This window comes from Grampus griseus (assembly GCF_964374135.1).
Source record: "Grampus griseus genome assembly, chromosome: 1".
NCBI lineage: Eukaryota > Metazoa > Chordata > Mammalia > Artiodactyla > Delphinidae > Grampus > Grampus griseus.
In genome coordinates this window covers 68,504,672-68,531,781 of record NC_139017.1, presented here as the reverse complement: position 1 = coordinate 68,531,781, position 27,110 = coordinate 68,504,672, and the positions used below count along the sequence as shown (strand labels likewise).

Below are 27,110 nucleotides of genomic sequence, written 5' to 3'. Positions count from 1 at the left end.
ATGGGAGATAACGGGGTGGAGTGACAGCTAATCCCCGGGGAATTTGCAAATAGGCTGTACCCTATCTTATCTGTGCCACAGCCCAAGGGAGCACAGCAGGCAAGCAAACACCATCTCGCCCATGGCTGGGGCTCGGATAAGGCGGAGAGCCCCTGAGCTGACGGCTAATGTACAGCAGTGGCATGGGGCCTGGCACACAGTAGGTGCTTCTTGGCAGCGGGAACCACAGTGGGGTGGGCGAAAGGAGAATGGAAGCTCTCTTGTTATCCACCACTGCACAATTTGTCACCCTCAGGCACAACGTTGTGCCTTTCCCATCCTTGGGAAATAGAGACACACGGAAGTGGACATGGGGAGAGGGACAGTGGAGGCCAGGTTGGCTGATGCGGGTGGGAGCTGAAGTGGGGGACTGGCCCAGAGCCTCTAGGGAGACACAGGGTCTGATGGGAAGGCCGTGGGGTTGGAACTACATTCATGCCTGGGTCAGGGCTGGGAGCTCAGGACAACCTGACCCCAAAATTGATTATTGTGGTCCAGGGCCACCCGTCCAGAAGGAATGCTGCTAGGTTCTCACCAGCAAGCAGCTCACAAGTGCCTGGGATGATCAACAAGGCTTCCTGCCTCCAGCCACCACCACCAGCTCCTTCCCGGACTGGTCTGGCCACCAGAGGTCACCTTGCATCAAGCCTGCCTGAGGGCCTCCCACCCAGACACCTGCCAGGACTCAGGGCTGTGTGGACGGCGGCCCCACCTTCCTGCAGTGGCTGAGAACTGTTCTGGCTGTGGGAAGGGCCCAGCCAGGAGCATCTGGGTAGGTGACGGCCCCCCCTCCCTGTGAAGCCTGCCCACGTATGCTGTCATCATGGCTTCTAGCCCGAGGGCAACTGGAAGGGCCTGTCCCATCTCAACCCCACCCCTAAACCAAGTGAGAAAAAGAATGGGAAGGAAATCGACGATGGGGAGATGTTTGTAACCTTTTATTTCAAAGCCCTCTTCCCTGGAGCCAGTCACCGCCCTTCCCCCACATTCCTCCCTTCCCAACAGTGGACTCAGTGGCCCCAGACACAGCCAGAGTCCATCCAAAAAAAGACAGAGATTCTTTATTTAAACCAGCAAACTCAGATTCTTCAAGCCCCAGCCCATGGTGGGCAGCCTTCCCTCCCCAGTCCCCTCACCCCCACCCATTAGCCACAGAGAGGGGAATGGAAAATGAGAAGCCTGAAGGCCTCTGCCAGGGCAGGCTGCCTCAGAAGTGTGGTGAGCGTAGTCCAGCTGGGGCTGGGGGGGCAGCCGCCACAGACCCCTCCCTATAAATTAAGTCCCTGCAGCCACAGCTGTGGGCGAGGCGTACTTGTGGGGAGAAGGCCATTAGGCAGCATCCCTGACTCCCAGCCAAGGAATGGATTAGGGCACAGGGCTCAGGCGAAGAGAGGCCAGAGAGAAAGAGAAGAGGTATGGTGGGGAGAGGGGGTGATGCCCCCCTAATTTTGGTCCCGTGGAAAAGAGGCCAGTTGGTCCAGTTTTGGTGGATTTAGAGAAGGGAATGTATTAGTAAGCACAGTGGGGAGGCCATCGTCAGGCACCCCCAGAGGAGACAGGCCAGGCCCCCACGCTGGCAGAGGGGAGCGTGAGAGCTCCAGGGGCTCTCAGGGAATGTCACTGCTAAAATATATATATACATATATATATATATATATATACACATATATATATATATATATATATATATTAACCATTCACGGCAGGCAGGGGCAGGGCTGTGGGTGGGATCAGAGGATCTGGCGTGGCATCCCGTAGCCGGTCATGCCTGCCTGAGATGCCCCGCGGTTGGTCCCCATCTGTAACCCAATCACATTCTTGCCCTCCTGCAGCTGGTTGTCGGAGAAGTTCCGAGGGTTCTCCTTGGATTTCCTGGGTGGAAAGGGAGCGTTGGTTAGGAGGAGGGTGGAGGCTGCCCCAGTAAATGTCCTCCATGGACACAGCACAGGCTTTCTTTGGCTTAAGTACTGGTGCCAGCTCTGCCCTGGAGAGCCTTGAGCTCTCTGAAGCCACCCGGTCATCTCTCAAAAGGGACTGTCCCTTGCCACCCCGGGAGGCTCATGAGGATTAAGTGAGACGAGGAATGTGAAAGTGCTTTGTAAAGGGCATTTCCTAGGGGCAGGAGTGGGAAGGATCACTGCGCCGGCCCGGGGCCTGGGCTGCCCCAGCAGTACTCACTTGGGAAACCAGTTGGGATCTCCAGAGAAGAGCCCATTGTTCTGGGCTACCGCCAGCCCACCCAGGTTCATCAGTGTCCGCTGCACACAGGCCATGTTCTTTCCTGGGAAGGGGGAGGGGGTGTGTTGGCCTCAGTGGGTCTGGGGTCCTGCATGCCAGGCTTCCACCTCTATCACTAAGTCAGCAGGCTCAGCTTCCTAATTCTTTTACTCTTGGTCTCCCGACCCTTCTCCAACCCAACCCCCAATATGGCCACACACACACACACACACACACACACACACACACACACACACACACACACACACAGCACTCTTTGTCCTCAGGTATCAGAAACCTGCCCCTTCTCCCTGGTGGACATGGCCCAGCCCAGCCTCTGGTCTTCTGGATGACGGTGCCCTGGCCCTGACCCACCTTCCCAGAGGTCCACAGTCTGGAAGATGTCAGTGGTGTTGATGCCGTAGCGCTCGGCTGCTTGCAGGAACTGAGAGATCTGCTCCATCTGCTTGAAGGCCATGGTGGAGGCCTGGATCTTCCTCACTGGGGCCTGCCCCTCGGGGTACAGCCCGTTAATGAGCTCACATAGCACCTGGGTGAGGACAGTAGGTGTGCAGAAGTGAGGCCCTGCCTACCACAGATCAGAATGTACCATGCTCGGCGCTAGAGACAGTGAACCGCAGAGGGGCCTCTCCTACCTGAAGACAGCTCTGACTCTACCTGGAGTGAGCAGGAGGCTCCTTCCTGCCCAGCCCCCTGCCTCTGAGCCCAGAGTGTAAACCGTGCTATTCCAGGATTACCAACTACAGCACACCTCCCCCAGCTCTTCCCTTAGAGTTCCTCTTCCTTCTGTCACACACGGCTTCCACTGCAGGGAGGCACGTTCACCCTCCCACTTCCCTCGGCGGGAGGGAGGAAAGCAGGGGGCCTCTGCACGATGAAGATATCCCGGCTCAAGAAGAGCTGGGAGGGGGCTGCCCTCCATTCTTCAGCTGAGACAATCCCCGGTCCCTCAGACCCAGCCCTGCTCTCCTGGCACTTCTGGTCAGCGGCGCCCAGCTCTCACCGTGCCATCCTTGAGCCAGTTCTGGAAGTTCTCGCGCCCAGGCTGGGGCCGGCCCACATCCTTGCGGCACTGGGTGGTGATCCACTGGATCAGGATCTGCTCCAGGTCTGCATCATATTGTTTCTCAATCTTCTGCTGCACCTCCCGGCTCAGGCCGTAGGAAGGTCCCCTGTTGGCCATTCCAAAGGGCGGTGGTGTCTGGGGGAACTGGGGAGAGGACACATCCAGGCCTGTGGTCAGCACTCTGCAGCCTGTGGGGTGGGGGATTCTGACACACACCATATCCCCAGGGTGGGCCCCGGAGGTGAGGAGGTGAGAACAGCCACCAAATGAGGGAAGTCTCACCTTAACCCCTGGACATGGGCTAGGCTCTCAGTGCTCAGAACTCTAGGAGGTGTTAAGGCACCTCTGGGTTCTTCCACCCCTGTGACAGGTAGCCTGTCTACTCTACTGAGGCTTCCCATTAGATTTCATTTGAATGGTTCCACTGCTACAATGAAGTATAAAACCCACTGGAATAGAAAATAGGGTAAATGAGGCCAGGATTGGGGGTTCCGTCCCTCATTTGGGGTGGTCAGCTTTAGCAAAGGCAAACTGGTCATTCTAACCCCAACCCTGCCTTTTCCAGTTCTGGGCAAGAGAATGATTTGGAAAGAATGTGGAGTGGCTGGAGAAACCTATGTCAGGAGCTAGGGGACTGGACAGATCTACCCTTAATTAGCCACTGGGTTTTAGTTGAACACCCACTATTTGTGCTGGGGATTGTGGAAGACACAGAAGTCCTTGGTCCTAAAGTTGCCCACAGTGCCATCAGAGAGACAAAGTGAGCACCTATGAAAGGGCAAGAGTTGTACATGATGAATATTAAACTACACAGTCAGACCACATGTTATAGGAATTGAGAGAGGAGTATTGGCAGAAGCAGCCTGGAGGGCTTCCTGGAAGAGGTAGGTCTGAGTAGGCCCTTAACAGATTTCACCAGGCAAAGGGGCTTCCCATGAGAAAAGAGGTAATACCTAATTCTGCTTTCCTTTCTAGAAGCAGTGGTAGGCAGAATAATGGCCCCCCAAAGGTGTCTATGTTCTAATTCCCAGAACCTGGGAATGTTACCTGATATGGCAAAAGGGATTTTGCAGATGTGATTGAATTATAGATCTTGAGATAGGGAGAGTACCCTGGGTCTCCAGGGGGGCCCAATGCACTCACGACAAGGGTCCTTATGAGTGAAAGAGGAAGGCAGATGAGTCAGAGTGGGAGAAGTGAGAAGGAAGCCAAGGTTGGAGTGATGCAGGGTCATGAACCAAGCAATGCAGATGGCCTCCAGAAGCTGGGAAAGGTAAGAAATGGAATCTCCCCTAAGTCCCCTGGAAGGAATGCAAGCCCTGCCAACACCTTGATTTTAGCCAGTGAAACCTAGCTCTGCAAGATATTACATGTGTGTGGCTTTAAGTCACTCAGTTTGTGATAATTTGTCACAGCAGGAATAGGGCACTAATCCAGGAGCCTTGGGTGGCATTTTAGGGAAACCCGGGAAGAGAGGGAGGGATGGGGAAATACACAGCGGGGTTTCTTTAACTTAGTTGGAAGACCTCAGGAAGAACTGGGTGGTTTCCTGACCACTGGCCTGGGTTGACAGCACCTCGCAGTGGGCAGTCTGTCCCCACCTGCCACCTCCCTGCCTAGGTCCCACACCCAGAGCCCTGTCCTAGGAATGCTACCCATGCCGAGGGGGAGCCAGGACCCCATTTCCTGCCCCCATCCCCTCCCCATGGGCTCTTCTTTCTGCTCTGAGATAGAGCTGGCTGACTGTACATAAAAGGGGATGCCCCAGGCCAGGCACTTCTGTGCAAGGGGAGGGAGGAGAAACACTGCCTCTCCCTACCTCTGGCCCCAGGCCAGGTCAGACTTAAGGGACGGAGTCACTCTGGCTCCCTGGGTCCCCCGCACAGCAGTTTGAGCCACCCCAACACCCCCTCCCTGGGCCTCGGGGCAGGCCACAGGGACAGCAGCTGCCTCAAACGTCCTCCCACCTCTCAGCCCCAGCAGAGGTGGGGCTCGGGCCAGTCCCCTCCCCCCACTGCAACATGGCTGCTCCTTCCGACTGCAGCCTATGGGGCTGCACATTTCCGGCAGCGATCCTCCCCATGATCAGTTATTTTTAAACCTCATTAAGACGACCCAGCCCCACTTCACCCAGCCCGGAAGCCGGGCCAGATAAATGTCAGTCTGGGCCTTGACCCACACCACGAGCCAGCACACACTCAGCAGGGGCAGGGCAGGCCGGCCGAGTGGAGAAAGGGAGACAAGATTCCCTCCCCTCAGCCCAGCCCCAGCTGCCCAGCCGAGAGCCACTCAGTCCCCGTAAGCCTGTGACCCCTGACGCACAGGGCCGCGGCTGGGAGCCTGAGAAGCAAGGAGAGGGGGCCAGAGGCTGCTGCCACCAGTAAGCCCCCTTTTCCCAGCCCAGTGTTCAGACCTCACTTCTGGGAGCAGCTCCACTGTCGTCACCTGGGCCTCAGGGCTGTGTCTCCATGGAGCCAAGTGGCCTGAGGCCCAGGGATCACTATGGCCCAGGGAAAGAAAGGACAGGAGAATGATTAACCCAGACACCAGGGTTAGGAGGGGAGCGCAGGACCGAAGAGTGACCCCTCCAGTGTCACTTATGGTATGGACGGGCAGGACAGACTCGGCCTCCCAGACCCACCTCTGGGTCTCCCTCCTAAACTCTGGTGCCTGGGCACATCTGGCAAGGTCACAGACTCCAGCTGCAGCATCTCGGCTCCACTCTGGAGCCATTGCCCTAGATCCCGAGGTGCCAGAGCCGTAAAGCAGAGCTCTGGGAGGAGGCAGGCCAGACGGGCCCAGCCTGCCCACGGCTTCCCTCCCCACCCCCACGAGCAGGCACACGCTGAGGGGCTGCGGCCGCTGGAGCTGGAGTGGCCCACGCTAGTGACACTCAGGGGACCTACCCTGGCTCTCCCTTAAAGGAGGGAAGGTAGCCAGTTGCCTACTGCAGTGGGGAAAGGCTGTGTGGGAGATGCCCAGAGCTGGGGGTCCGAAGGGAAAACAACAGCTGCACAGCTTGGGGGGTGGATTGGCAGTGAGTAACCTAAACTCCAGAGCTGCCTACAGCGGTGGGAACAGCCCTCACTCCCACCCACAAGGTTACAACAGTTGGGAAAGGGGGAGGGGCCACAAAAGGCACTCCAGCCCTCAGCCCCACCCAGACCCTGGGCTGGAAGCTGACCTCACCCCACCGCCGACGCCAAAGAAAAAGCGGACATGGGGTGGGAGTAGGATTCCAGGGCTCCTGGCTGGGGTGTTGAACTGGAAAGACAAAGGGACTCTCCATTCATTGTGCAGAGAGGACACAGGGGAACCTCCCAATCCAGAATTGGCATTAAGACTATTTTGAAAAGGCGAAACAGGGATACTTGCCCCCAAAGTGAAGAGCCACAGGGAGCGGGGGTGATGGGAGACCTATGACTGAAGGGCCACCTTGGGGCAGCCCCCTTGGTATCAAGAGTCAGCGAGCAGAAGAGAAAGCTGAACCTATACAAACAGGAAGCCACTGGCTTGCGCAGGAGGAGGGGTATGGTGGGGGCCGTTGCCATGGCTTCTGTGTACCAAACACAGGAATGGGGCAGGGTGGGGGCACCAGGCAGAAACATCCACTCGGCGCAGGAGTGGCGGGGAGGCCCCGAGTGGGGGCGGGGCGGGGGCGGGGCGAGGGCGGGGAGAAGTGGGATCCTTGGGAAAGGGGCCGCTTCACAGGTACAGACAGGTGCAAGGGATTCCTCAAGGAAGCAGCTGTGGAGGGTACGGAGGGCGTGTGGAGAAGGGAAATTACAAGTTTTGGGGTAGAGAAGTAGATTTAAGGAAATAGTTCAGGAGTAGAAGAAATATCCTGGGAACAGAAGGTACATTCTTAGCTAGAGAGCCCCATAACTGAAAATCCTGGGTGGGAGAAGGGATGGGGGTGGGGGAGAAGGGATGTGGGGTGGGGGAGAATGGATGGGGGTGGGGGAGAGGGGATGGGGGTGGGGAGAAGGGATTAGAGGCCAATCCCCGGAGAGCAAAAGAGGGACCCGGGCTGTGGAGTGGGGGGGGGGGTGGGGGGGTGGGGGGAGAACTGCACTTGGACAAAGACTTATTTGTTGATTCTAGAAGGGGAGGGCCCTGCCGGCCCCACCCTACCTTGGCCTCCTCGGCAGTCTTCCCTGTAGACTAGGAAGGAGAAACTGGGAGTGGGGTTAAAGACGGGGAGCTGTCCCTCTGTCGGGTGCTCTGGGGTCAGAAAACTAGGAGAGCCACAGGCCTCCTCCTACACCGGATCCCCACACCAGTCCATCCTCACTTCTACTCCACTTCTTTCTGCTCACAGATACCAAGGTGCCCCAGAACTTCACAGATAGCGGCTCCAGGAGCCTCCAGGAGGCCTGCAGAGGGAGGGGGGTGGGGGAGGGAGGTGGCAGTCCATTTCCGGTCCTGCCGCCCCCCCCTCGCCACACCCTGGGCCGTTACTGGGATGAATCACCCACCGCCCGCCGCTGGGGTGACGCAGTGGTCTGGGCAGCCCGCCCGACCGCCCGCCCGCGGCCACCACCGACTTTCCCAGCAGCAGGGGGCAAGGGGTGGGGGCATCGGCTCCCGTAGGGGCTGGAGGCCTGGAAAGCATCCATCCTCCCTCAACACCACCTCCTACAGACAGGGCATGATGGGGCGCAGTCAGGGCTGCAGCCGCCCAGATGTTTCAGGTCGGGGGGACTCTCCTGGAGGCGATTGGAGCTTCAACTCCCCGCCCGAACCCGGGAAGGCGAGGCCATGCGGGACCCGCGCACGGAGCCCCCTCGCCCCAACCCGCGACGCCGAATCCCCAGAAAAACGAGCTGCAGGAGAATGAACAGAAAGGTCGGCTTCGGGAACGCAGAGGACAGGCAGCACCCACACGTGCTCCTGGAACTAGGAAGTGAAGTGTCGCTTCGGAAGTCCTGGCGGCGCCGAGCTGGCCAGGGTGGGCGCCGGGACCCTGTACGCTCCATCACTGGGGGCCAGCCAGCTAATCCCTGACGCCCCCCTTTCCCCACCCCAGCGAAGACCCAGGGCTGGAGCCGGCGGGCGGGACGCAGTCCCCGAGTCCCTGATCCGGACGGACGGCCCCGTCTATGCACTAGCAACAGCGGCTGACCTCATTGCTCAACAATGCGGGGTCAGAGCCTGGGGACAGACCTGACAGCCCGGGGAGGGGCAAAGCAGTCAACGGACCCTTGCCTGCCAGCCCTTGATCACCAAGCTCACTGGAGCAAGTCGCAAGCTCTGGCTTCTAGCTTTCTAGAGACCCCTCCCTCCAGCTCACCGTTCACGCGGACCGAAGAGTTGCGCACTCCAGGCGGGGTCTGCAGCGCGAGTGAAGCGCCGGGGCCGGGCCCGGCCGGAGGTTTTCAGCCTGCTCCCGCCTCGGACGGGGCGGACCAGGGGCGGGGCAAGGGCCGAGAGGGTTTAAAGGCGCCGCAGTCCAGAAGCTGAGGGCAGTGCTTAAAAGACAGGGGCGGTGGAGAAGAACCTGAGTTAAAGGACCTGGAGGCAGTAGCCTCCACTCTTGAGAACCTATACCCCTACCCCAGAGCCCTTAAACTTGTGCCCCAGTGGGAAACTTTCTGCCTAGGTTAGCTCAAGACTGTGGGCGTTTTTATATGGGAAGAAACCTCTTGGTTTAAAAAGGGTGGTTAAGTAAATGGAGGTACAGGAAGACGCTCACTGCCCCCACTCCACACACACACACACACAACCGTCTAGGGTGAGGCAGGACTGGGGCTAGCAGGCCAGGACAGCTCCTGGTCTTGGTGGTCTTGCTCCCCACCTTCTTCAAGCCCCAGACTAGCAGTGAGGTGATTCCGTGCCCAGGGCCCAAGAGGCATGATCAGCGTTGAGACCCAGGGTTCAGACTTGACTTCTTTTTTTTTTAAACAATTTTATTTTTTTATTTTATAATTTATTTATTTATTTGGGGGCTGTGTTAAGTCTTTGTTGTGGTGTGTGGGCTTCTCATTGTGGTGGCTTCTCTTGTTGTGGAGCACAGGCTCTAGGTGTGTGGGCTTCAGTAGTTGTGGCACATGAGCTCAGTAGTTGTCGTTCGCGGGCTCTAGAGCGCAGGCTCAGTAGTTGTGGTGCACGGGCTTAGTTGCTCCATGGCATGTGGGATCTTCCCAGACCAGGGCTCGAACCCGTATCCCCTGTATTGGCAGGCGGATTCTTAACCACTGCGCCACCAGGGAAGTCCCCAGACTTGACTTCTTTCCCCTTCATTTCCTCCTCTATGACCTGGCACCTCTTCTTAATCCTGGAGGGATCAAAAGAACCCTCAGTGGAGGAAGAGGCTGGCAGTTCTTCTGTCTCTGAGGGTGGAGGAGAGCCTCGTTTGGGGGTTGAAGGAGGGCTCCCTCCTCCCTGTTTTCAGGCTTCAGTTGAGCAGTCCCTCTGGGGTGGAGTCCCTGCTTACATCCATCAGTGGAGTTCTTCACAGATGATAGAAGACCCAGTTGAGCCTGGTTTTCAAGCGCATCACCAACCAGTGCCGGACTTCCCTGGTGGTGCAGTGGTTAAGAATCCGCCTGCCAATGCAGGGGACACGGGTTTGGTCACTGGTCCGGGAAGATCCCACATGCTGCAGAGCAACTAAGCCCATGCGCCACAACTACTGAGCCTGCACTCTAGAGCCCGCGAGCCACAACTACTGAGCCCGCGTGCCACAACTACTGAAGCCCGTGCGCCTAGATCCCGTGCTCCACAACAAGAGAAGCCACTGCAATGAGAAGCCTGCGCACCACAACAAAGAGTAGCCCCCGCTCCACGCAACTAGAGAAAGTCCACGCGCAGCAACGAAGACCCAACGCAGCCAAAAATAAAATAAATTTTAAAAATAATAATTAAAAAAAAAAACCAGTGCCTTCCCACTTTTCCATTCTCTCTTGCCTGATCCTCCCTACCCCTATATTCCAGTGATTCCCTGGTAGGCCAAGGAATCCTCCGTGCCTTTACACAGGCTGTTCCTCTGCCTGGGATGCGTTTCCTCCCTTGACTGACTTCTCACCTGCTCTATCCACCACCAACTTTGTGACTTTTGGGCAACTTACTAAAGCACTGTGCACCTCAGTTCCCTAGTCTATAAAATAGAGCTAATACTACTACGTACCTCAGAGTGGTAGAGAATTAAATGATACATGTAAAGAGCTTACAGCAGTGCCTGGCACATAGTGAGTGCTCAGCTGTGGCTGTCATCATTGTTCTCACTTCCTGTGATGATGCCTGCAATCGTCCCAATTCATCCCAGCGCAAGCTGTAAGCATTCACTGTTTGCTGACTCCTTCCTTCATGCTGCCTTAATAACCAACACATAGTTTATCACAGAACTTATCACATAGTACTGTAACTATTTCTTTTTTTTTTTTTCTTTTTTTTTTTTTTTGCGGTACGCGGGCCTCTCACTGTTTTGGCCTCTCCCGTTGCAGAGCACAGGCTCCGGACGCGCAGGCTCAGCGGCCATGGCTCACGGGCCCAGCCGCTCCATGGCATCTTCCCGGACCGGGGCACGAACCCATGTCCCCTGCATCGGCAGGCGGACTCTCAAACACTGCGCCACCAGGGAAGCCCTGTAACTATTTCTTTACTTGCCTGCTTCACCGACCAGAAAGAACTCCCCAAGAGCAGACATGTCTTGTGAAATTTGTAGTTCCTCTGCATCTAGCTCAATGGCTGGTCTCAGTAGGCATTCAATAGCTGACCTCAGTAGGCACTCAGTAAATGCTTTTTGAATGGATATTGAACGTACATCCATTCATTCAGGAAGAGTACCCTCAGGAAGAATACCCTCCTTTTTTTTTTTTTTTTTTTTTTTTTGGCGATAAGCGGGCCTCTCACTGTTTTGGCCTCTCCCGTTGCGGAGCACAGGCTCCGGACGCGCAGGCTCAGCGGCCATGGCTCACGGGCCCAGCCGCTCCATGGCATCTTCCCGGACCGGGGCACGAACCCATGTCCCCTGCATCGGCAGGCGGACTCTCAACCACTGCACCACCAGGGAAGCCCTACCCTCCTTTTTTAGGGTTCAGGGATTTTCCAACCTCCCTCTCAGATTCAAAGCAGATGACACACAGAAAGATTTTTCAGACTTTCTTTATTCACCTGTAAAAAAACCTCACCCACACCACAAACACCACACACACGCACATGCACGCGTGAACACGCGCACACACACACACACACACACACACACACACACACGGGCAGACCTAAGATCCCTGTTCCAGTCCCCAGACTCTAGAGGCTCAGCACATCCCACACCAAGCCCACTGTCAGGGTCCGTGCCTGAGCACCAAAGGAGGAGGGGCAGTGTCCCAGGCTGGAGCTAGTTCTTGCTGGGGGCCTTCTTTGCAGGGTCCGTGTGCCTTCCCCCTGCCTCACATTAGGGCATTCACAGCAGAGTGGCCTGTTCAGGGTGGGAGACTGGCTGTCGATAGGCCGGTAGCCGGAACCTAGCAGCATCTCGACGGCGGCGGAAGGCCAGGAATTCCTCCCGAAGGGCAGCACAGCGGGCCTCAGGGCCAGGAGCGTGGGCGGTATTCAGGAGGCAGCCCTCCTCTGGAGTCTTCGCACCTGCAAGAGGGCAGAATAACGAGAGGAAGAAGTCTTAAGGTTCCCTGGGTGAAGTCTTGTGGTTCACCGGCACCATGAGGCTCCCTAGGGCCTGCCAATGCAGAGAAGCCAAGACAGCAAGAGGAGAGGGCCTGGGGCCCAGGGCCCAGCTGGGAACTGACTAGGTTCTAAGGGTGTGGGTGCAGGACAGCAAGGCCAGGGGTGCCTGCCTTCCTGGAGGGCTCCCACACCTAGCTCTGGCTCAGCTTCAAGTCGGGATCGAGGGCCAGTCAAGCCCAGGTGCAGAGTCTCCAGCAATTCCATGTCCCCTGGGAATTCTGAGTCCCATTCATAGTTCTCATCCACAGATGTGTTCCTCCTGTTAAAAGGGACAGACGTTTGGTATGGGTGGAGCAATGGAGGGTAGCCAGAAAAGCCTGAACCCGGGGACCCCCAGCTGAGGGTGGGCCATGGGTTTCCTCTGAAGATCCCTGGACCTCAGCAAAAGGACCTCAGCTCTCCTGGTCCCAGGGTGGGAATGGAGCAGAGAAGGCAGACGGTATAGGAGAGGGGTGGGGAGAACCTGGATAGGGCAGGGCTGGGCAGGGACTGCCCTCACCTGGTGCTGACCGTCACCACATGCTCCCTTCGGGGCCACCTCTCAGGGCCACTGGCCCAGCTGCTGGTGTCTCCTGGAGCGGGGCTGAGGTAGCTGCCTCCTGCAGAGGGGGCCGTGGAGGGGGGCCGAAGGAAGGAGGCGCTGCCCCGCCCACTGCTCTGGCTTGTGAGGCTGCCCCGAGGCGCAGCAGGCAGAAGGCTTGGCAGCAGCCGCTCCCTCAGTGTCCAGTCAGTCAGCGCTGTGTACGGGGGCTCTGGGGAGGCCCCAACCCCGAGCACAGCCCCAGGAAGCGCCGCCCTGGGGAACTCAGAGTGGGAGTCCAGGGGGTGGAGGAGAGATGAGGTGGGGCGGGGCCGGGTATCCATGTAATCTGGGGAAGGAGCAGGCTCCTCCAAGGGGGGCCAGTCCCCATCTACGTTCATCTCCCTGAAGAAGGGCAGGCTCAGGTACTGGAGCAGGGGTCCCGGACCTGGCAGGGAACTGGGTGGCGCTGCTGGAGGGGGCCTCACAGGGCTGATGTCTGCAATGCAGAGGGGCTGGGCCATCCCACTGGGGCTGCTGCTGCCATCATAGGACCTGGCCTGACGCTGAGCTGGGGTCCGAGGCTCAGCCTGCTCAGGGCCTGACTTTTCTTGGGAGGTCCCCACCTTGGGTCCCATCACAAATCGCCCATCTGGTCCCCGGCAAATGGGCTCCAGGGGTAAGGGCCCCCGGCTAGGTGGAGGATCCGGAGGGGGGCTGGGGGGTCCAGCGGGTTCCCCCCAGAGCAGACTCTGGCGCAGGCTGGGGACTGGGGAACCCTGGAGCTTCAGCTTCGCCACGCTGTCAGGACTGCCCGAGCCCGAAGCAGAGCTGGGGAAGGACAGGAGATCAGGGTCTGTGGTAGGGGGCCAGTCCCCCTCCCAGGAACCAGCGTCAGGCCTTGAGAGGTTTGATGCAGAACAGAGCAGAGCTAGGGAGAGCAAGGGAGAAAAGGACCCACAAGGTGGAGGGGTGGAGCGGTGGAGGGGAGGCACAGGCAACGCTGGACCAGCCCCCAGGCTGGGGCCTCTGCACTTCCATCCTTACCACCCTCTCACTTCTGTTCCACCTCTCCTACCCCTCCTACCCCAAGGTGCAGAAAAGGAAGCAGAGAACCCTGGTGCTCACAGAAGGAAGCCGAGGAAGTGGAGGGACTTACTGGGGAGCTGACTTCCCGGCCGGAGAGAAGATAAGAGGTGCATCTGTAAGGACAGGAGAACCAGAGGTGACACAGGCGCCCAATCTCATCTGCTTGGGAAAAGTGGAGGCCAGTGGGGAAGCAGGACCACGGGCTGTGGGAACACACCTGGCCCATGTAGGAGGGAGGGATTTCTCCTCCAGGTAGGAGGTGCTTATGGAGGGGCGGGGCCCTTCTTTGGCCGGGGCCCGAGGTGGCCTACCTTGGCGGAGGCGTTTGCGGTGGCGACGTGCGGCTCTGCGCCGGTTCATAAGGCAAGCGGCCAGGATACTCACGAGGACAGCCACGCCCAGGAAGCAGACCCCGCCCACCACGCCGGCCAGCACTGGCTGGGGCAGGAGGCCCGGCAGCTGTGTGCGCGAGGGGTAGACCTCCAGGCCTGGGCAAAGGGCCACGGGGGAGGGTCGGTGTCACGACTTAGTGGGCTTCGAGCCCCCCAATGCCCAGGGCTCTGCCCTCCTGCCAGATTCTCACCAGAAGTGGAGACGTTGGCCGTGTTGCTGGGATCACTGACATAGCTACCGGCGAAGGCCACAAGGCGGAACTCGTAGAGAACGTCCTGGGGGTTGGGGTCCAGGAAGGGGGTCAGGGCTCAGCACTGCCCACCCCCAACCCCGTTCGGAAAGACTTTGCAGTTGGAAGGTACGGGTGAAGTGGACAGCCGGAGGTGAGGATAGTCAAATCAGGGTGAGATCAGGTTTGGGGAGTGGAGCAGAGGGCAGGAGGGCTGCTGGGAGGACCCTCCCTGTGCCCACTTCCCACACCTACCTTGATAAGTCCTGGCACCAAAAACTGCATTTCACTGCCTGCCACGGCCCGATCCAGCACCTCCCACCCCTGGGAGCTTTGCCGTGCCTCCAGGACGTAGCCATCCAGTCTCTTAGGGACCAGTTCTGGGGGGTCCCAATGAAGGAGTACCCCCCGGGCTGTCCTCACTGCCACCAGACCTCTCGGAGGGGACAGGGGGGGCAGCATCTCTGTTGCGGGAGGACTGGGGGCAGCTGGTGTGGTAGGAAGCCCTGAATGGGACAGATAGACTCGTAAAGATGGGATTTCCAGTGCTCTTCCCCTGCTCCTCTGGCCTTCGACATCCCCTGGTGCCCAGCTGCTCTCCCAGAGCCCCTAAAGACAAGCCTGGATCATCTTCCACAAAGCCCTCTGGCCCCCAAGCTGCCCAGCACCTCTGCCCCCTCCCACCCAGGTCCCTACAGCCCTTGCCTATCCCTGTCTGCTGCTCTGGGTAAGAGGTCTCTCACCTTCAGGAGCAGACAAGACGATCTCGCTGAAGGGCCCGCTCCCCAGCTTGTTCTGAGCGAGGACGCTGAACTGGTATTGGGTGTGGGGCTGCAAGCCTGGCACTAGGAGGTGAGCAGCCCCCAGGGGCACAGCCAAGGACACCCAGTCGTAGTGGGCTCGGTCAGGACGCTTTGCCCTGGAGGACAGGAGGAAACGGGGGCTGACCTCTCCCCTCCCTTTCAGCATCCGGGGTCTCAGGACCTGGGCCATGAATCACTGAGATTCTCTGGAACTCGGGCAGCAGAGTTAGGGCAGGGCTGGGATAGAGGGCTGGGAGAAAAGACAGAGGGCCAGAGAGAGAATCAGGGTGTTGAGGGAGAGGGATGGCAGGGGCAGGTCACTCACAGTGGGGTGTACCAGACGCTGAATCTCTGCAGGTAGCCACCATCAAAGCCAGGCTCCCAGGAGACATTGGCACCCTTGGGCAAAGGCACGACGGACACATTGGTGACGACGTGGGGGCTGGTGCCTGGGTGGGGGGAACAGAGGGATGATGGTCAGGGTGCTGAGGGACAGCAAAGAGCTAGGGGGAGACTAGGGCTTCGGCCCTCCACCCATCATCCCAGGGGCACCCCACCCAAGATCCCCCATCTGGGCCCCCCAGAATGATTTATTCCCATCTCCTTCCCACATGGCTGCCTCCAGCTGGCTCTGCCCCCACTGACCCAGCACGTAGACATTCGTGGAGGTGGCCACTCGGGCCACAGCATTGCTGGCTGTGCACTCCCAGCGCCCGTGGGCCTCCTTGGTCAACGGTCGCAGGATGAGGCTACTGTTGCTATCCACCTGGGCCTGGCCCTGCAGCCCCCGGCCCACCTACAGAACCACTGGTCAGCCCTGAGGACACACGCAGCCACCCCTCACCAAGGGCGCCACTCATCTCTCTGGGCAGCTCCAGTTTCCTCCCCGCCCTGCCTCTGACAGCCCTCTCCTCCCCCTTCTCCCTCCCACAAAACGGCCAGGGGTACGGAGAGGCAGGGGCATAGGAGGCGTGAATACAGGAGGAGCAGGGTCAGGAGCCTTACCTTAGCCCAAGAGATAGTAGGCGAAGGGTCTCCTCGGGCAGAGCAGGGGATGAGTAGCTCCCGCCCTACTTCTTGGAAATATTCTTCCTTGGGCCGTTCTAGAAAAGCTGGGGGAGCCTGTAAGCCAGATCTGGCATTGGGAGGGGGCTCTCTCACACTGCTGTCTAAGGGTCGTTCCTTCCCCTCTGCGGGGCCCCCGTCATGCTGCGTCTGTCTCCATCTCTCAGTGTCTCTCTAGCTTTCTCTCTGTTCCCCAGCAGGGAAGCTGGAGGGACATTGCTGGAGAGACGAGGGCCTCTCTGGAGACGTACAAACCTCTGCAGAACACCCTTCACCCTGCCCTCTGCTTCCCACTCTCTTCCCTCTAGAGCGGAGGGCAGCCTGGTCCAAATTAAAGGGTCGGGGCAGGCAGGATATCTTACTGTGTGGAGGTGACCGATGCCCCACCTCCCCAGCACCATCTCTGCAAAAACCTCTGTGATGGCATCTGACAGCTGCTGCCGTGGCCACCGTGGGAAACACAGACTGGGAAGCCCACCCCCCCTCCCCACATGTGTCTGTCCCACCCGCCTCTGTCAGCCCGGTGTCAGCACTAGGTTCGCATCTTCGGCCACCTGACCCGCTGCCGCTGGCCCCCCCAAGCCTCACCTTGAGCAGCACGCGGGTCACCGGGGAGGGCCCTGCAGTGCCAAGACGGTTGTAGGGGGTGCAGGAGTATTCTCCCAGCACATCCTCATTCCCCAGGGCAATGATCAGAGAACCTTCTGGGCCCTGGGACCAGCCAGGGAACTGGAGGCATGAGGAGATGACAACCAGAGAGAGAAACTCAGCGGAGGCAAGACCAGAGATGGAGAGAGGCAATGCCCGGGAGGGACCCACATCTATGCAGAGGATGCCACAACCCTACCCCTAGGCCAGACCTCTCTGTGAATTCCATCCTTCCTTTCTCTTTCCTACAGAGGGGCCACTACCAATGGGGGTGAAGACTGGGACTGCAGCCTCCAGGAGAGCCACTCACGGGGAATCCAGTGTGCACGGCACACCCTGGGGTTGAGCTTGAAAGGTGTGGGTCTCCCGGCCTGCTGTCTTCCCAGCACTCGAGAGTACATTCTGCATCTTCCACCCCAAATCGGTTCTTCTTCCTGGCTTCCCTAGTTCTGTGTTAAAGGCTAACATCCGACTCCTCACTCTGTCTCACGCCCCACGTCTGTCCTCCTGGGAAGGCCTTTTGTCCCATCTATCTTCATGTCCTCCTTTCTAGCTCAGGCCTCGTAACCTCTCACCCACACTCTCATTTCAATAGCCTCTGTACCCCCTCTGTCTGTCCAGTCTCTTCCTCTCCATTCCTATCACACCGTTGCCCAAGCAACTTCACTGCCTCCGAATGCCTTTGGACTTTTTTTTTAAACCTTAGACAAAAATTTATTGAGCACCACTACAGTTGCAGTAGCCCTGGGGAGACTAGGATTAAAAGATGAAATACTAGCCCACAAGGAATTTGTGGTCTTTGCCGACAAACAAAAGATCTCAATCCCCGTGGAATGAGGTAATATTAACTTGGCATCCATAGTTCCTCCTTTTGGTCCCAACCAGTCTTTCCAGATTTCTCTGCACCAGTCATGTCCCCATAGGCACTGTAGCTCCCCCCAGCTGGGAGACTCATTATGCCATAAATGCACTATACTGTTCCTGCCCTGGTTTCTGCATGGAATGTCTCTCCACCCTTCAAGGCCCATCACCAGAGTCCCAGAAGCTGTTGCTGATCTATCCTCAACCAGTCCTAAGAGGAAGGTGCTCGCTGCCTCCTGGCCTTCTAGCAGTGTCTGCACGGCTGTGCTGCCCCCTCTAGGCATGGGTGTCTCTGCTTCTGTCCCCCATGCGACAACCTACACAGCATGTTCCCCAGTCACTGAATTGATCTAATGCTGCCCCAGCTGTCCTGACTAGAATACCACCAAGCTAAGTCCTCTATCCCCTGCCCCAAGCCTGTACCTTGTCCAGCTGCAAGGCCTGCCCATCCTTGGTCCAGCTGACAAAGAGCAGTGGGGGGTTGGCACGAACCGGGCACCGGATCACCCCCCGCATGCCCATGGGCAGGGGTGTCTCAGGAGGCATGGCAGTCACCTGGGCGGGGTCTGGGGGAAGCAGTGACAAGTTGTCGGGGAGGAGCTTGGCCTGGCCCAGGGGAGGAGAGCAGTCTGGGGAGGGAGCTGGGGTCAGGCTTACAGAGAACAGTGAGGTAGGCAGAGGCCGAGGGTGGGCGTGGAAGGCCATTGCTGGGTACACAGGTGTAGCGGCCCGCATCATCAGGCTGGGCGGCCTGCAGCCGCAAGCTGCCATCCACCAGGATCCGCACTCGGGGCTGCAGGCGGCTGCAGTATGGCACGTGGGAAGGGGGGTCCAGGTCTTGCTGGACTCAGACTGCCCATCAGTACCCCACCCCCACCTCACCCCATGCCTCACCTAATGTGGAAGACATTGGTGCTGTCCTGGAACCAGCTGTAGGTGAGGTTAGCGGGGTACGCCTCAGCCTGGCAGGCCAGGGAAACATCCTGAGAGGCATTGACCGTGCTGTTCTTGGGGGGCACCACGATGACTGGGGGTCCTGTTGGGGGGAGCACACGGGGGAGGGGAGGCCTCAGCCCAGTCTGCCAGGAACCCTAAGGGTCACTTCTACAGTTCTTCCCAGGTCCGCTCTCTGGAATACAGGGCTGGTTGCTACAAAGCCTTGGGAGTGGAAACAGGTCCTAACCCTTTTATTTAACACAAGTTCTTCCTCTGCCCTGGCTAGCTCCCCTTCCCATCACCTCCATTCACCTAGTTTCCGGGGGGGGTGTGTGTGTGTGTGTGTGTGTGTGTGTTGGGGAGGGGGAATCAGTTTTACCCCTCTGATCACCCTTTATACCTTTACACCCACTACCCTTTCCATCCTTCATCTGTCACACCTGAAATCACCTCTATGTCTCCTACCCTAATCTGGGTACCCAGTACCTTACCCCAAGATGCTGCAGCAATCCCTGACTCCAGGCTCCGCCATCACTGCCACTCTGATGGCCATTCATGCAGAAATGTCCCCCCCACCTTTGGCCACAGAACACTTCTACTCAAGAACCCACAACAGCTCCTGGCTCCTAGCACATTAAGCTCAAACTTCTTGACCCAGCCCTGTGGGCCCTTGTAACCCCTGCCTGGCCAACTGTCTTTTCATATGTCAAGTCTTTGTGAACTCTTTCAGGTCAGTATGGGCAGCTCACTGCGCCTAGGCCAGACTCACTCCCATCTCCATGCCTTTGCTCTCTGGACCCGCAGTCTAGAATGCTCTTCCCTGAGAGCCTGGCCTTCCCTGAGAGCCTAGCGTCTGCAGCTGCACTGCTGTTTCCCTTCTCTGGGCTCCTATAATAAGTGGTCAGTAATAAGCGGTAATGATATGAGTTGGTGTATAGAGCACTTACAGGCATGCCGGGCATAGCTGAGCACCTTACCTGCACTATTCTCATTTAATCCTCCCAAGAGCCTTTTGTGGTAGAAATTATTGTCTCCACTTCATAGGTGAAGACATGAAGGCTCAGAGGCAGAGAGACTGTGAGGTGACTTGCCCGAGATCAGCGGGGAAGGCAAATTCATACTCAGGCCTTCTCAACACCAGACTCGACACCACTGCCCAGCACTGCCTCTCCCACAGTACCCAGGAGAGAGGCACTTCGCCACTGCGTCTTATTTCCCCCTGTGGATAAGAGGCTCCGTGAAGGCAGAGTCTACTTCTCAGCTTGCTTTCTAAGGGGAAGGGCTTGGCCAGGAATTACTATGATCACTGTGCTCGTCTGAACCTAATTCTTGTAACAATCCTGCAAGGAACATAGGAACCTCTTCGTATAGATGAGGAAACTGGAAGTCAAGGGGGTTCCATGGCTCATGGTCTAACACCAGCACCCACGCCCTTCTCACTATACCACATTGCTGGCTCTAAACATCTATCTCCGTTCACTGATCCTTTTACAGGCAAGATGCTGGTTTTAGAGGAAGAGCCTGTATTGGGAGCGCCCTCCCTCTCCATGGGCCCCTGACCTCAGGCACAAGCCTCCCCCGCCCCCCACCCCCACCCCGCTGCTGGCTGTGTGCACCTCCAGCCACAGGTCAGTCCTCTCACGTGTGTGTCCTGTTTCCCGGCCCTCCCCCGAGACAGCACCTAGCACCAGCAGCTGGGTGGCGTGGATGGCGCTGCCCTCAGTGCTGGAGGCTTGGCAGGTGTAGACCCCGGAGCTGCCTCGCTCCACCCTCCGGATCCTCAGCGTCCCGTTCTGCACCTAGAGTCAGAGTGGGTGAGGAAGGACTCTTGTGTCTCCCCGGCCCACGGCGGGCCTCAGACCCCGCACTTCCCAGTCTGGCCAGCAGAGGGAGGCAGCGTGCTGGGCTCAGGGAAGCCAATGCCAAGCCCTCCTCCGGCCCGTCTCCCAACCTCCTGGCCTCCAGCCCCGCTCCCAGGCCACTACCTGCCTCAAACTCTCACCCTGTCCAGCCCTGGGACTCACTTGCACCTGACTCTGGCCCTGGCCGAGGTCCTGTCCTAGGAGCTTCCAAGTCACACGAGGTTGGGGGCTGCCTCGGGCCGCGCAACGCAGGGTCACAGGCTCCAGTTCCCGCACTTCCAGCACCTGGGGAGGCGTCTCCAGGAATTGAGGGGGCGCTGCAAGGAGAGAGGCGTCAGGGATTGCCAGAAGGGCCATCAGCCCAAAGAGCAGCGTCCGAGGACCAGAGAGGCAGATCAGGGCCTCAGCCTTCAGCCCATCAGCCCACCAGCTTCATAGGAATTCCCAACCCAGGGCCACCCTGTCTGCTGCACCCAGGACCCAGCAAGGACGCACAAGCCCGTTCCCCCACTGGCCTGCAGAGTTGGTTAGGGAGCTGACCACCAGGCTGGGTGTTCAGAGCTGGGAGAGAGCTAGGTGCCCTCTAGGAAAGCACTGTCCTGGGAGTCAGGTGACCTGAGTTCTAGACTGCTCTGCCACTAATCAGTGGTATGACCCAGTCTCCCCATGCCCCATCTATGAAATGGGAATAATTATGACCTCCTTGCTTCCTAGGGTTGAGACAGAATTCATGAGGTACTGGGTCAAAAGGTGTTTTGAAAAAACAAAATGTTGTATACACGTGAGTGATGTTTCACTCAAGGCTCAATAACCCCTTATCCCCTCCTACCCATTACACTCTCTTGGCCAGGGAGGCAGGAGCAGGGAAGAGAGAGGAAGAGGAAGTTCCTAACAAAGAGTCGAGAAGGCTGATTGGATTCAGGTTTGAGGAACTGAAAGGGCAGGAGTGGGGGTGGCAGGGGTAAGATGCAAACAGGGAGCCAGCAAACAGGAGGTGTCAGCAAGGGTGGGGCATCGGGACTGCCCTCCTCCCCTCCCCCCTCCTCCCCTCCCCCTCCTTCCCTCCCCTCCTCCTCCTTCTCCTCCCCTCCCTCCTCCTTCCTCCCCTCCTTCCCCCTTCCTCTCCCCTCCCTCCTCCTTCCTCTCCCCTCCCTCCTCCACAGCCTGCCTGCTCCCAGCCTCATACAATTGACTGTGAGGTGCACCCAGGAGCCGTTAGCAGAGTCGTCCTCGGGTCTGTGCTGGTCCAGGAAGAGCACGCGGCACTCGTACCAGCCCTGGTCCTCAGCCCGCAGCCCCTCGATCTGGAGAGATGCCCCCTTCTGAAGCCGGACACGCCCTGGGGGAGGAGCCCTGGATCAAGGGTGCAGAAGGGACCCCATGGGAGCCCCAGGCCCCTGGTCACACTGGTCATTCTCAGACATCAAGAACAGGCTCAGTGTCTCCCAGTTACCCTGATAGAGTGGGGTCCAGAGAGGCACAGATGGGGTTGGGGTCACTGAGGGCAGATCTCTCCCTTCAGCCCCTCTGATGGCTCCTGCCTTTCAGCAGCTGGGACCCAGCTTAGACAAAGAGAAACCAGAGCAGCAGCAGGTGGGCACTGAACTACGCCCAGCTTCCAGGACTGTAGGGGGAAGGGGCTTGAAGAGCCAACACTCAGTCTCCTCTGGATTCGTACAGAATCTGCCCATCCCTGAGCTCTGTTTGTAAGGGGGGTCCCGGGAGTGCTCCTGCCAGAGGACTCGGGGCCCAGAAACCACAGCTGGGTTTGGGATCCACACCTCGCCTACCAAAGCCCCCTAATCCGCCAGGGCTATTATCAGCGGCCTAAGCGCCTTAGGGTGGCCAGAGTCCAAACCAGCCAGGCAGCAAGGTCAGCAGCCTCCTCACCCCATCCCCTCACGCTCCAGGGCATCCAAGCCCCGGCTGACAGACTACATAGAGCTCCACAAATCACCCAGCCCCAGCGCAAGCAGACGGCGCCCTCCCACCCCGACGGAGCCCTGCACCCCAGACAGCTTCGTGGGTCCCTGGCAGTGCAGCCTAGAAAGCAAGGCACACGCTGGGGAGCCACAGAGACCTAGCCTCCGGCTCTGCCATTTACTTCTTTGGCCAGATCACTTAACTTCTCTCTCAACATCAACTTCTTCATCTATAAAATGAGAGAGAAAAAAATCCAGGTAGGGTGGATGGAAGGCTGGCAGCATGGTGCCTGACCTCGGCGGGTGCTTAAATAAAAGCGGTTGAACAAATGAAGGAGCTCATGATCTGAAATCAGCAGCCTGCATTCAACCTTGGCACCACCCCTCACCTGACAACACACCCTCTCCGTCTTCTCCCCTGTAGTAGTGAACAGTGCCGTCACGCACGTCACCCTACCAGAAACCTGGTGTCACCCAGATTGCTCTCTCCATTAACCCCACATCTGCTTGTCCAGTAAGCCTTTCAGTTCTACCTCCTGGATGCTGTTTCCCTCTCTGCCACCTTCTCTTTAGTTTAGTCCCATAGCATCTCTCTCCTGGGTTACACCAAGAGTCCACAAAGAGGTCCCGCTGCCTCCAGCCTCCCGACCTCCACATTCATCAGCGACCCACCCCGCCTTGACCTTTGATAGGGACAGCTGACATTTTCTAATTCTTGTGGGTTATGCCAAACGAAAGCAACCAGACTGTGCCCCTACTTTGCCCGTTCTAAGACTGGGCAGTCTGAAGCTGCTCACACACTTGCCCCCTTCCATCTGCTTGCATTCTACCTCTAGGGTTCACCTTTCTGAAATAGAATCAAAACCCGTGCGGGCCCTGAAGACATCAAGGAAAAAAGAGGAGATGATCAGGCTGAGGCCGGCGCTGTGCTCAGGCAAGGGACTTTTTTCTTCCAAGAATGAGGTCCAAGGGCGCAGATTCTCTAGAAAGGGTGGAGCTGCTTAAAGGGCTAGGTGTTTAAATCCCCACCTAGAAGATAAGCCTAGGTCATGCAGGTAAATATTGAATATGATCACACCCTTCCTCCCACCAGTGGGATTCCTCAGTAACCCTAAACTGCCTGGCATGGGACCCCCGCAGACCCCACTGCGACCTCTTCGTTTTTCTTTTTTTTGGCTGCACTACGTGGCTTGCTCCCCAACCAGGGATTGAACCCCGGCCATGGCAGTGAAAGCCCGGAATCCTAACCACTAGGCCACCGGGGAACTCCCTGCGACCTCTACTACGTCCCGTGTGATGGCAACGTTTCATTACGGTGATCTTCGGTCGCTACAAAGAAGGAAGAAGAGGGAAGGGAAATAGAGTCTGGGATATGGGCCACGTAATATTAGGCATTGTCACCATACTTAATCCTTCCAAGAATTCCATTATAGAAGAAGGAATTGATGTTAAGCTTCTTTCCAATAAGCTACTCGGTGATCCAGCCAGGCCTCCTTTCTCATGATGCTGCGTGCTCTCCATTGCACACTAGTGTGAGGATCAAGGGACGCTCAGGGCACTGATCGCTGAGCATAGTCAGTATATGCTCACTCGGGGGATGTTGGTAGCCAACGGGTAACAGCTCCAAACGTCTGTTGATCAGAACATCTAATAAAGCATAGAGTATGTCCTAACTTTTCTGTGAGGTACGAATGGCTAGACCTGTAGAGTCGCAGAAGAACAGGACGCTGGCCAGGGGCAGGCCGTCCTGTATCCTCCTGAGTCCTGGGCCCCCCTCCACCCGCAGAGCCGGAGCCTGAGTGTCTTTGGACCTCCCCACGTGCAGGGGAGTGTAGAGGAAGGAGGCACAGTCCCCATTCTTGCAAGCTCTAGGAAGGCACGGAATCCACACTCATGGACACGTGCAAGTTCATATACACACAGAAGCTTAACAAATATTCCAAGAGGCTAAGAAGCAGGAGGAGTATGGAAGGCTTCCAGGAAGAGGTGACTCTGCAGAGGGGATGCAAGGCTAAAGGTAGTGAGGGGAGATGATGACAGGGAGCCAGGTGGTTCTAAGTGGAGGATAAGGTAACTGATTTGTATCAAATGACTCAGGACAGAGAGAAAATTCATGTCCCTTCTGCCACATGGGGTATCTTGAAACTCCCAAGAAATATAGCACAGAAGTCGAAGACCCAAAGCTGGTCCCATGAATTAGAAGAGCTGATCTCAGATCCACCCCAGGAAAGCTGGTGTAGAGGAGGTGGACCCTCTTTCCTCTGCATGCCGAGTCACGGTTTCACACCGTGCAGGCACTCTGTACAGGCTCTGTGCTGGGTTCCTTACGTACAGCAGCTAACTTCATCCTAGGATTTAGTCCTGGCTTGTTTTATCCTGCTTTTTACTACTTTTATACTCGTCTATAAATCCAGTCTCCTCTGCTAGATGGGTTCTAGGGTCCTCAAAGATTGGAAGCCTTCTCTTCAGTGTCATCCCTGAAGCCCCAGTCTCTCTCATGGTCCCTCCCACATTCTAGGCCACGGGCCTCACACACACAGTCCCAGGCCATCTCCCCTTCGCTTGCCCAGAGGGTTTATGACAGGACAGCATTGTCCTTAGCAACCTTCACCTCCCGTTGCCTAGCAACTGCAGTTCAGAGTCCCCTACACAAAGGCTGAGAGGCCCCTTCCACACTGGGAGGCAGTAAAAGGGTTAATGGGTGCAGGGGCCTCTCCCCAGGGCCCTGACTCCCCAGACAAGCCCTGCCCGACCAGGAGCTCCAGAGTTGGGGCAGGGGTGGGCATGAAGGGCAGGGGTAGGAAGAAAGACTTGCAGCTGAAAGGAACACCACAGAGACAGAAAGAAAACCCACAGGTAGCAAAGTTGCTACCGTCCAGGGGTTTGTCCGCCTGAGGGACCTCAAGACAGGACAGAGGGCAGGGGGTTGGGGGGAGGAGAGTTGCACATCTCCCTGGGGGAAGCCCAGGAAAAGCCCTTCTCTCCCCTGTCCTCCACCTCCCCGTGCCCTGCCGTCAGTCGGGCAACGTTCTGCATCTGCGGAGCCTCAGCCTGGCAGCCCAGCTCCTGCCAGCCCGGCGGGCAGAGGCAGGGAGGGCTGGTGGGCACAGCCGTTGTCTCTCCACTTGTCCTAATTGGGGCCCCGCTTTCATCAGTTCTCCGGGGGCTTGTGCAGACACATACGCTCCCACCAGGCTGTTTGCCAACAACTGACCCCAGTTTGAAAATAAACTCTTCCCTCCTGCAGCACCTGCCTGAGCCTCCTCCCCTCTCTGCTCAGCCTGCCCCGCGGCGACAGCTCAGCCAATCCTGTGGCTTCTCCCAGGATTCAAACTAAAGAGGGAAAAGGGAGGGGGTCCCCCTGCCCCCATCGACGTCCTCCCAGGTGGCCTTTCCTGGGCTTCCCCTCTGAAGAGGAGGCAGCCAGACTCTCTCCCCAGCAGCCCCAGCCCCAGCCCTAGGCTCTCCCACACACTGTCCTCGGAGACCTGCACTAAACCGCTCAGATTAAGGCTCCATCGGGGATTAGGGGGAAGCTGAGCCTTTCGAGGGAGCCAGCTGGGGCACAGGAGAAGGCCCCTAGGGAGGCCTATACACTATTTTAAGTCCATACAGAAACCAGCTGAAGCAGGAACCCAGCCCAGCTCCATCCATTTGCTGATCTTTAAGGGAGCCTGGTCCATCCCCAGCCCACCCTGTCCATGCACGAACTCTGCTGTACCCAGAATCAGAAGCAGTGGAAAAGCAGCCAGGTCGTAGACCCACCCACCCTGCTGCCCCCTCAGCCCACTCCCTAGAAGCCTAGAACACCCAAACTAGCATTTAAGAAAGTAGGGGAAGAAGAGGGCAGGGCAGTGAGAAGATAGCAGAGCTAGGGACCAGGAGAGGGCCAAGGAGGGAGAATAGGGAGAATGAGGATGGTCTGGGAGGTTTCATGAGCTAGAAAGAGCGATTAGAGAAGTAGGATGGACACTTGGAATAGGGCTGCGGGATCTCCTTTGGAACAGACCATGTGGAGTTTTAAAGAGACCACATGTGTGTCTCTGTGTGTGTGTGTGTGTGTGTGTGTGTGTGTAAATGAATGAATCCTTCAATGAATGAACACTGCTTGGGAGCAGAGCCACACTTGTTAAGCAGAGTTCAGGCAGTGGAGCTGGAGATGAGTTTGGGACAGGGACAGAGCTGTTAAGAAGAGGACTTGTTCCCACTCTACCCAGTCCACCTTTGTTGGGGACACCTCCCGACCTCCCACCTGATGATAAGCCTTACCCACGTAAGCAGGGTCGATGCGGGGAGAGTAGAGGCCGAACTGAATGAAGATGGGAAGCAGGAATCCAAAGCGCAGCCACTCGATGACGTGCAGAGGGGGCCGGCCAGCCGGGGACAGCAGGTCACAGCCCAGCACCGCGCTCTCCCCGGCCCGGCCCACCACCGACACCACCTCAGGCTTCCCTCGACCTGCAGGGCACGTGGCATGAGGACACAGCAGAGGGCCAGAATCAGGGCTGGGAGGGGAGATACCCTCTCTATCTTTGTGGGCTTCCCAGGCCTTTGTGAAGTGGTTGAGGAAATCCTCGACTTCTGCAGAACCAGTGTTGCTCCTCCCCTCCGCTGACCTGCGCACAGAGAACCCCAGGGGACCACCACCCACCCCAAGGCCAACGGGGAGTTCCAGAGCCCAGGAAGTCCAGCTCACCGTCAGCCCCCTGGCCGATGATCAGGCTGAGGATGGCCAGACTGAGGCACCAAACCAT

At 57.8% G+C, this 27,110-nt stretch overlaps 2 protein-coding genes across 3 annotated transcripts; both read right to left on the bottom strand.

Annotated features, from left to right (window-relative positions):
* Positions 1-962: 962 nt before the first annotated feature.
* Positions 963-8,726, bottom strand: TAGLN2 (transgelin 2). Its single transcript, XM_082675278.1, has 5 exons — positions 8,637-8,726; positions 3,281-3,487; positions 2,632-2,806; positions 2,218-2,320; positions 963-1,911 (listed from the first exon to the last, which is right to left on the bottom strand). Exons 2-5 carry the CDS (start codon positions 3,458-3,460, stop codon positions 1,770-1,772), a joined length of 600 nt encoding a protein of 199 aa, XP_082531404.1. The 5' UTR covers positions 3,461-3,487; positions 8,637-8,726; the 3' UTR covers positions 963-1,769.
* Positions 8,727-11,521: 2,795 nt separating this feature from the next.
* Positions 11,522-27,110, bottom strand: IGSF9 (immunoglobulin superfamily member 9; the record flags this gene model as incomplete). 2 transcript variants are annotated; one of them, XM_082675258.1, is made up of 20 exons in its annotated part: positions 11,522-11,929; positions 12,160-12,287; positions 12,528-13,379; positions 13,708-13,750; positions 13,949-14,125; positions 14,221-14,305; positions 14,515-14,765; positions 15,003-15,178; positions 15,388-15,511; positions 15,708-15,858; positions 16,068-16,184; positions 16,716-16,856; positions 18,060-18,202; positions 18,294-18,439; positions 18,531-18,672; positions 20,254-20,371; positions 20,597-20,751; positions 21,621-21,773; positions 26,626-26,814; positions 27,053-27,110. In XM_082675258.1, 20 exons carry the CDS (start codon positions 27,108-27,110, stop codon positions 11,748-11,750), a joined length of 3,531 nt encoding a protein of 1,176 aa, XP_082531384.1. In that variant the 3' UTR covers positions 11,522-11,747. The 2 variants fall into 2 exon arrangements, with proteins under 2 accessions (XP_082531384.1, XP_082531385.1); XM_082675259.1 differs by having other exon boundaries at positions 18,060-18,191; positions 18,301-18,439.